Source organism: Sardina pilchardus, chromosome 13 (genome assembly GCF_963854185.1).
Source record: "Sardina pilchardus chromosome 13, fSarPil1.1, whole genome shotgun sequence".
NCBI lineage: Eukaryota > Metazoa > Chordata > Actinopteri > Clupeiformes > Clupeidae > Sardina > Sardina pilchardus.
The window spans coordinates 5,885,001-5,895,000 of NC_085006.1; the positions used below are offsets into that span (position 1 = coordinate 5,885,001).

Below are 10,000 nucleotides of genomic sequence, written 5' to 3' on the forward strand. Positions count from 1 at the left end.
CGCACACACACACACGCACACACACACACACACACACACACACACACACACACACACACACACACACACACACACACACACACACACACACACTGTGCACCTGCAGGATAATTACCACCATCACTCCCCGCCGATGTTCCTCCCTCCCCGCTCTTGTCAGTGGCAGAGTGTCAGTATTGCATGCTGCCATATGCCATGCAGCCTCCGCTTATGTCATGCTGGAACACGAGAAATGCTGCGTGGCCTGTCAATAGGCAGTGACAGAAATATAGTGCAAGGGGTGGGAGTTGGGGTGTGTGTGTGTGTGTGTGTGTGTGGGGGGGGGGGGGGGGGGGTTAAAAGCTTGAGGTTTAAAAAAAAAGATGAAGAAAAGATTGTGTGGGAGAAGTGTGAGGGTGATAATTTGATTATTCAGTGATTTGCCTGTTTTTCTTCGTCTGCATGGTTGTTATTGCTAGCAACCATGCAAACAAAGCAAGACAGAAACTGTAGCTACTCCTCTGGCAGGGAAGTGTGGGTCTGTGTGGGTCTGTGCGTGTGTGCGTGCGTGCATGTGTCTGTCTGTCTGTCTATCTATCTGTGTGTTTGGCAGAGTTCCCTCCATGCACATGGTTACTTACTTGAGGTCATGCAGGCAATGCTTTGCAGAGAAGGGGCTATCATGTATCCTAATCCAATAAGTCGCTTGCCAATGCACATACACACATATAAAGGTTACACACAGAGACACATTGTTCAGAAGTGTGCTCACACCCCACCACTACTCTGCTGCTGTGTTGCATGCACTTGATCAGCCCTGGTAGTGGAGGGGGGGGGGGCACCATTAACATCTGCTGCTTGTCTGCCTACCTGACTGACATTGTTCAACTTCCACAGGAAGGCTTGTAGATGAATCAATACTTTTCTCTGTACGTGGATTAGTCTATCTGTATGCCATTTTCCGTATCACGTTGCATGCATGCGTTCAATAGCCCACAGATCTCTCAAGAGGAATAAATCAGGAACTCTCAGTTTGAGAGGTTCCTTAAAAGGTCTTCCTCACAAGATATGCATTCATAATACAACTTCACATAGAACATTTGCTATGAGTCATTTTTTCAGAAGGTTTCTTATCATATGTGACTTTTGGCTCCTGAAACATCAAACACTATTTCATTCTGTAATTACTCATATAAACCTTGAGTCACATTCAAATGAATATTTGATATGATTATGTATTTATGACTGTTACTTCAGCCGACTGTACTGATGCCATATAATGTTACTAAGCGCTGTAGATCAGACAAAGTGCTGTGAGAATCTCGAGAGCCGAGACCACATTATTGAGGCTGAGCCGACCTAAGTGTGATTCTGGAGAAGCATGGCAACAGCCACAATAATAACAGCAAACACCAGCAGCACAGACAGCAGCAGCAGACAGCAGCAGCAGACAGCAGCAGCAGCAGCCGAGGCAGAACTGGTTCCAGGCGCTGGTCCCCGGGCCAGGCCGCAGTAACCTGTGCGGAGCCTCCTGCTGTGTGTGTTGGCGGGGAAGGAGCCGTGCCGCGCTGATGCATATGATTTCCATATTTCTGCCAGACAGGGCCTCGGACTTACACGGCACGCTGGGAACTCGTAAAAAGCCTGGGAAGGAACGAGCGTCTGTGTGTGTGTGTGTGTGTGTGTGTGTCTGTGTGAGTGTTTCTGTGTGTGTGGGGAGGGACGACAGATTAGGGGAGTTTGCATCTCCAGGTCCCATAATTTGACTACTTATGCATGTGTGTGGTGGAGAGTGTCAGGCTGTGTGTGTGTGTGTGTGTGTGTGTGTGTGTGTGTGTGTCTGTGTGCGTGCGTGCTACATGCTTCAATGGGTCTGTCTGCCATCGCTGTGTTTGTGTTTATCTCATCATGTTTTTGTTTTATGTTGTTTGGTTACCATGACTGATGCCATAGCAATGACTGTAATTATCCCAATAACACAGGGAGCCATACGCAGGATGCTCACTCCACACAATCCACACACTCCACACACATGCACATACACAAGCACACACAAACACACACACACACACACACACACACACACACACACACACACACACACACACACACACACACACACACACACACAACCACACACACTCACATACATGTACACACACTTTACAGCTATTAGTTGTTACAGTGTGTAATGTTCGCAAATTTAAATTCCCTCCACCGACACAGATTATGATCTCTCTCTCTGCTGTTTACTAATGGAAGAACTAATTTACCAATTCCTCTGTGAGCTCTCAGTTGCACTCACTGCCAGCCTCAAATAATGAAAAATAAATTGCTGAAGGCCTTTGACTGCTTAAGACGGTAGAGAACAAGAAATGAAAAGAGCTGTTTTAATGTAAGGCTTGTTAACAGAGTTCTTCATTAGACATGCCTTCTCCTCTCTCATCAGGGTGTGGAATGTGGGGCTGGGGTTAGAGAATGATATATTTGCTGGGAAGTCATCTTTGGTGTGTTTGGGGCTTCCGTGTGACACGTTTGTCGGGGCTGATTGGCAACCGTCGCAGATCCCAGCCTTGAGTTTGCCTCGGCTTTTTGTAGTCTGGACGGCCTGCTGATCAAAACCGGGCTTGTGAGAGTGGGAGCTGTTTGATGGATGGAGCAGCGCAGACGGAAATGTGGCTTAGATCTGAGATGCAACGCTTTGGAAGGTTCTAGACTGCTCAGAGCAGTGGTGTTGATTTAGGAAAGTCCCCACGAGCACGGACAAAATGCAGTATTGGTAATGCGATGAAGCCTAATGGAACCTGTTTTGGGAATTTTTGAGGAGTTCTGGGATTCTGCGTGCTTGTGAGAGCCCAAAATAAAGGAGCATCTGAGCACTTGTCCACAGAAAAAAAAACTCCTACGGTATGAGTTGAGTTGAGTTGGGTGGGCTCTGGCGATTAGGTGAACCTGTGTGGATCAGATCAGCGTTTGAGTTGAGTTGGGTTGGGTGGGCTCTGGGCTCTGGTGATTAGGTGAGCGTGCCGTGTTGCTGAAGAGCCCGTCTGGATCAGCCTATCAGCAGGGTGGGCTCCGGCGGGGCTCTGCGGGCCGTCCTGCTGCCGCTCTCTCTCTCTCTCTCTCTCTCTCTCTCTCTCTCTCTCTCTCTCTCTCTCTCTCTCTCTCTCTCCTCCCGAGACTTTAATTTCCCTCACAGTTTGAAACAGAGAGCATCGCGTGACGTCAACCAGTCAACAAAACCCCGCAGCCCGCCAGAGACGACAGAGAGGTGCTGTTTGGGCTGCTACCAGCTCCTTATGCCAAGACAAGCGTGATGGCTGTGATGATGATCACCCTGATTATGATGACGATGATGATGATGATGATGATGATGATGATGATGATGGGTGTTGTGGACATATGTTAGCTGTTGTGTCGCTCTCCAGTAGCTGATGCAAGCATGTGCTTAATGATGCTAACCTTCTCTATGTTGTGTGGGTGTGTGTGTGTTTGTGTGAGAAAGACAGAGAGAGTCGTGTGTGTGTGTGTGTGTGTGTGTGTGTGTGTAGTAGGGAGTGTTCCTCCTGCCCCCTCCCCAGGCTGGCTTTTCTCTGATCTGGCTTTGTGACCACTGGGGACAGATGGGAAAACAGTGGGAGTCTGGAGCAGGAACACATGCAGACTCTCTCTCTCTCTCTCACACACACACACACACACACACACACACTCATACACTCATACACACATACACACGCAGACACATATATATACACTCACATTCTTTACCATGCAGACACACCTTCCACGCGAGCATGCGACTGATTCACACAAACTGTCCGAAGGACACGCAAGCACGCCACAGTCATTCACTCTCGCTCTCACATACTCAGACACACACACACACACACACACACACACACACACACACACACACACACACACACACACTCACAGACACGCACCACAATCAACACGAAGAGGAGGATGAAGCATGCTCAGACAGATTTGTTCATCCACACACTCACTCACTCACACACACATACTCTCACACACACATACACTCACACACACACAAACAGAAAAAAAGAGACATTCTCTCAGTCAAGCACGTAATCTTTCCCCAGACTAATTCAGAAGCCAGACCAATTCACACAGTGACACAGTCACGCTCATGGTTAGATGCACACTTCACTCACAAACACACACACACACTCACACACACGCACACACACACGCAGATTGCCAGTTTGTCCTTAGTCTGGGGTTCCTCAGATAATCCTGATGTCCTGATGTAAAGTCCAGCATGCCGTGATGATACAATAGTTTTGTCTGCATCTCCAGGTCTGGCCAAGGATCTGTGTGTGTGTGTGTGTGTGTATGTGTGTGTGTGTGTGTGTGTGTGTGTGTGTGTGTGTGTGTGAGTGTGCGTGCATGTGATTGTGTAAGCTGATGTTCGCCTGCGGAGCAGCCTCTAATGAGGGCACAGGGATGTAAGCTGCTGGCTCACGCTCATGAGTGTGTGTGTGTGTGTGTGTCTGTGTGTCTGTGTGTCTGTGTTTATGTGTGCGTGTTTGAGAGAGGCACAGACGCTGGACCATAGTCTGTGTGTTTGTCTGCCTGTGTGCGTGTGAGATATGCAAATGTGTCTATACAACCATGTGTACAGTATGTGTGTGCGTGTCTGCGTGTGTGCGCATGTGTGACAGAGGCACAGACGCCGGGACACAATCTTTGTGCTTGTCTGCCTGTGTGCGTGTGAGATATGAATATGTGTCTATACAGCCGTGTGTGTGTGGATGTGTGTGTGTGTGCGAGCGAGAGAGAGAGATGCACAGACGCTAGGACACAATCTTAGTGCTTGTCTGCCTGTGTGCGTGTGAGCTATGATTATGTGTCTATACAGCCGTGTGTGTGTGTGTGTGTGTGTGTGTGTGTGTGTGTGTGTGTGTGTGTGTGTATGGCTACACACACAGGCGTGGGGTGAGCATATGAATGGCCTGGGTGAGTCCTGGGGCGCTCCGCTCCACTCAGGCCCAGCCCGGCCCTTCTCCATGTGGCCATATGGCGGGTGAGGTAACAGCAGTCTAGCAGGGCCTCCTCCGCCCCTAGCTTAATGTATGGAGTCATGATACTATAGCGCTATAAGCTGCTGGTGAATGCATGTGAGTCTTAATGAAACAGAAGGTCTCTAAGCTCCCCTCCGTAAGCCCTCACAGTACCTGCCCGGGTGCTGCTGGAGCACTACACTACACTACACACACTACACAGGCAATCGGATGCTGGCCATCGAGCCGGGCTGGAGTGGAAACGGAGGATGACGTAAAAAGAAGAATCAGGTCAAATGTGCGTGTGTGAATGTGTGTGTGTGTGTGTTTGTGTGTGTGTGTTTGTGTTAATCGAGGAGTCATCTTTTAATTGGCTCTTCGATAGCTCCAAGTCAGTTGTAAAATGGAGTGAAGTGTGAAACGAGAGGGGGGGGGGGGGTGGGACACACACACACACACACACAAGAACGCTAGGCTGTAAATGCCGGTGCAGTTGTGTGTGTGGTGCTCTGTACACGTGCTCAGCACAGAGGCAGCGGCAGCACTGACAGCTTGACTGACGACTGATGGCTTGTTTGACTCGGACGGTGACACTGTCCTCTCGCCTGTCCGCTGCCCTGTCCCTCTGTTGATGTCCTGTAATGGTGGGCTTTGGGGGGCCGGAGTGCTCTGTCTGGGCCCATCTCAGCGCTCTCTCTCTCTGTCTGAACTGACTTCAGTGCTCCTCTACAGACGAGAATGGAGGAAAAAGAGAGAGTGTGTGTTTTTGGGTGGTGTGGCCATATGATAAGCCACTTTGGTAAGCACAGGGCCTTCATCCGTAGTTTCCTTAGAGCTCGCAGCTGTTTTACGTGACTGGAAGTGTTTTATGGTATTGGGATTATGGTAGCATGAAACGTTATGGTAACGTGACTTAAAAATAAAGCAATCTAGGATATGGTCTTCTGGCCTTGGGGCCGCTCACTCTGCTTTTATCCTCCGGCTGCTTTTGTGAGATTATTTTGGGGTGTTTTTATGTGTCGAGTGTGAGTCTCTGCGTGTGTGTTTGTCTCTGCCCGAGTGTGGCTGCTTAGTCTCTCCTTCTCTTTTTCACGGACGCCATCCCCTCCACATCAGTGCGCGCGACCGCAGCATAAAAAGCGCTGTGTGGATATGATTAAAGCGCTGAGAAGGCCGCTACTCTTTATAGATAGAGGAAGCATGAGCTCACAGGCAGAGAGCGCCGCACGCTGACACACACACTCTCTCTCTCTCTTTCTCTCTCTCTCTCTCTCTCTTTCTCTCTCTCTTTCTCTTTCTCTCTCTCTCTCTCCCTGATGAAGAGAGGGATGGAGGGAGGCGGACCCTCGCAGCTGAGCTGGAAGAGGGTTGCGTTTCACGTGGCCTGTGTTTCACCACATGGAGCAAGACAGCAAAGGATTTCCAGGAAAAATACAAAAGGAAAAAAAAAAAAAAAAAGTTAATATTTCTCAGTCAGTGCCACTTTCTCAATCTCCTCGCCTCTTTTTCCCTCTCTCTCCACTTCTAATTTCGGAGACGGCCGACAGAAAAACTAGGACATACGGCTCTCCCTCTGTTCCTCATTCTCTCTCACGCACAGGCGGAACCCTAATGCCCGCTCGTTTACACGCACCTGGCCTCTGCGTTCATTTAGGAGAACCGCTCCTCTGTGGATGTGAGCAAGTTACAGTGGAACGAGGGGGGAGAAAAAACACGAGGCAAATGAGTCACAGCTGAGCAAGTGTAAAACATGCCTAGTTAGCGAGATATAAAGGCCTGACGGGGGACATGCGGCGGGTTTGGGGGTGATTGATGGCGTAAACGGAGAGATGTGTTTTGGAGGGAGGCCCGAGAGCGAGGGAGGAAGCGTGTGATTTTATTTCTGGAAAGTTGACGTGGTGATGAGTAGTTTTTCCAAAGCACGCATCATTCAGGGACCTTTACCAGCGACTTGCCCTGATAATTACTGTGCTCCTTCTTCCTTCCTGTCTTCTTGTTCCTCCCCCTGCTCTCTCTCTCTCTCTTTCCCTCCCTCCTTCCCTCCCTCCCTCCTTCCTTCTGTCCCTGTCCCTCTCTCTCTCTCTTGTCCTGTTAGGGAGAGGAGTCTGGGCCAACAGCTGGCTGAGGTGACGCAAGTGCTCGAGCTGGTGAGAGGTGAGCGGGATCTCCACCACAGACAGCTGGAGGACGAGCAGGCCCAACGACGGGCACTCAGGTATGTGTGTGTGTGTGTGTGTGTGTGTGTGTGTGAGAGAGAGAGAGAGACTGTCTGGCGTGATGTGTCCACAGTAGCATCTGTGCTAATGGCATGACAGGAAAAGCACAGATGGGAAACAACTATGAGTGCGTGTGTGTGCAAGCGGCTGCTTGTGTAATGTGTGTGTGAGTGCGTGTGTGTGAGTGCGCGCGTGTGTGTGTGTGGGGACCAGAGAAAACACCCTGCCGTGGTAAGCATCCACACTGCTTTCCCACTCCATTCCATGTGAATAAGCAGAGACAAAAAAACAAAGGCTTTTCCGTGGCTTGTTAAGCGGAAAGTGGGCTGGTGCCAAGGCCACAGCCCTGGACACGCTGCGCTCTTTGTCAGCTGCTGGGCACTGGCTCGCTCGCTCGGGGAGGTAAACAATGGTTTGCGTGGCATGATTGAGTGTGTCTGACGCTAGGAAAAGCGGCGAGGATCTGTTTGAATTATGACTGGGTGGACTGGAAAATGATCTGGTATAAAAACACCTGTGCTAGCCCGCCTTGTCCCAATATAGCTGTCAACGCTGGGCAGCATGCACGCCATTCTGAGCAAACAGGCCATTTTAGAGGATGGGGGGAGTGGCTGTGTGGACGACATATGAGTGTGTACAGGATACAGTGTGTTAACATATGTGTGTGTGTGTGTGTGTGTGTGTGTGTGTGTGTGTGTGTGTGTGTGTGTGTGGGGTGGGGGGGGGTGGGGTGGGGTGTGGGTGTGTGTGTGTGTGGGGGTGTGTGTGTGTGTGTGTGTGTGAGAGAGTGTGTGAGTTTGTATGTGGCAGTACACATGTGCTTACATGTTTGTATTTGCTGTCGTTGTTAAATCCCTCAGTAAGCAGCACTTGTGATCAAGTGAGGCTGTGCTGCAGTGGGCTGTGAGTTCAGCACTGAGACGCTGCCACCACGGAGACAGTGACTTAGGGCTTTATGTCCCCATACTTCTCTGGCATTCCCCTGATTAATGTCGTCTGATGGAAAAACACATGTGCTTCCTCTCTCCCTCTCCCTCTGTCTCTCTATCTTTCTCTCACACACACACAGACACACACACACATACACATGCACATGCACACACACACACACACACCTCTCTGTGCTTGTTTTCCACACTTTTCCACCGAGAGACACATTCGTTTTCCTGCTCTTAGTTGTTTTCTCCTACCTGCGGCGTGCCAAAGAAATGCGGAGCGCTGCGTGAGAAACGAGGGATGCGAGAGAGAGAGAGAGAGAGAGAGAGAGAGAGAGAGAGAGAGAGAGAGAGAGAGAGAGAGAGAGAGCGTGAGAGGAGTGGAAAATGGAGGCAGATGTCTGGAGAGGTGTAATGAGGGGAGTCATGGCAGACAGAGAGACCTACTTGCCCCGGTGACACTTGTCATCTCAGGATGAATAATGAAGTTGCTTTTGGGATATGGGCGAGTGGAGGCCGCTCTGACTTGATGGGCCGTCACGACTGCATTCCTGGAGTTACTCAATGTTCTATTCCGTGTTCTCCACTCCACTCCACTCGCCCTCGCAGACCCGGCCTGATGGCAGAGGCAGTAATGTTTCATGGTGTCGTAAAATTATTCTCTCGCCTTTTTTTTTTGCTTTCTATTCGTCTCGGGCTGTCTTTTTCTCTCTCGCTCTCTCTCTCTCTCTTTTGTTTGACCTCTTTTGCACAGCTGACAAGGCGACGGGTGGAGAATCAGAAAGCGAGGGAGAGAGAAAGGGAGAGAGAGAGGGAAAGAGAAAGAGAGAAAGGGAGGGAGAGAGAGGGAAGCCGAAAGAGAGAAAGCCCTAGGGGGGTCAGAGTGCCATGATTGCAGAAATGTGGTGTAATTTTATGTGCCCTCCATTTTCCCCTGCGATAAAAAGAGGGAGTTTAATCCAGCCCCAGACACCCCATCCCCCCCCCCCCCCGAGTTTCTTATCTGTCATCTGACTCCAGCCTCACCTCAAAGCACATGGAGAGAAGCCTGAGATGAAACACGTCAACACTCCCAGCACTCATCTCATCTCCCTCTCACCCCACCAGCACTGCGGCTACAGCATCAGCCGTCTCCAGCCTCACACTTTCTCTGTGCATGCATGGATACACATGTGTGTATGACATGTGTGTGTGTTTGTGTTTGTGTATGTTGTTGTGTTGTGTTCACGTGTGTGTGTGTGTATCTGTGCGTGCGTGTGTGCGTGCATGCAGGCGTGCGTGTGTGTGTGTGTGTCTGTGTGTGTGTGTGTGTGTGTGTGTGTGTCTGTGTCTGTGTCTGTGTCTGTGTCTGTGTGTATGTATGTGCTTGTGTGTGTGTGTGTGGAGGGGGCATATGCGTGTGTGTGGATTGCAGGCGTGTAAGGATAGCCAGCCATCGCGTGAGGTCTAGCACTCAGACAAATCAGAGGTTTTTACAGCGTGATTGCAGGCTACTCCCCAGCAGTTTGCAGCTTGTGGCTTCATTAAGCTGTGTGCGTGTGTGTCTCTATGTCTGTGTCTGTGTCTGTGTCTCTCTCTGTATGTGTGTGTGTGTGTGTGTGTGTGTGGAATATCCTGCATGGAACTGGGAGAGGGAGAGAGCAGGAAAGACTGACGAACAGACAGAGTGAGGGTGGACAGACAGATTGACAGAAAGACGTGCAGACATCCAGCCGTGCGGACAGACCGAGCGATGAGTTTCTGCGCGCAGGGCCATTAATGAGGATGGATGTTATGAGGTCATCCGTCTGGACGGCCTGGTGAGACTGGGCAGCCCCCGTCAAGTGCTGGGGAGCAGGGGAGG

The 10,000-nt window shown here is 50.2% G+C and overlaps 1 protein-coding gene across 1 annotated transcript in view; it reads left to right on the forward strand.

Moving 5' to 3' along the window:
• Positions 1-10,000, forward strand: part of LOC134100052 (protein LEKR1-like) — a gene marked incomplete at its 3' end in the record, with an annotated part of 17,958 nt that overhangs the window by 5,805 nt on the left and 2,153 nt on the right. The window contains exon 2 of the mRNA XM_062553099.1: positions 7,102-7,221. Within this exon, the coding sequence (XP_062409083.1) occupies positions 7,102-7,221 (120 nt within the window). The remainder of the gene's footprint in view (positions 1-7,101; positions 7,222-10,000) is intronic.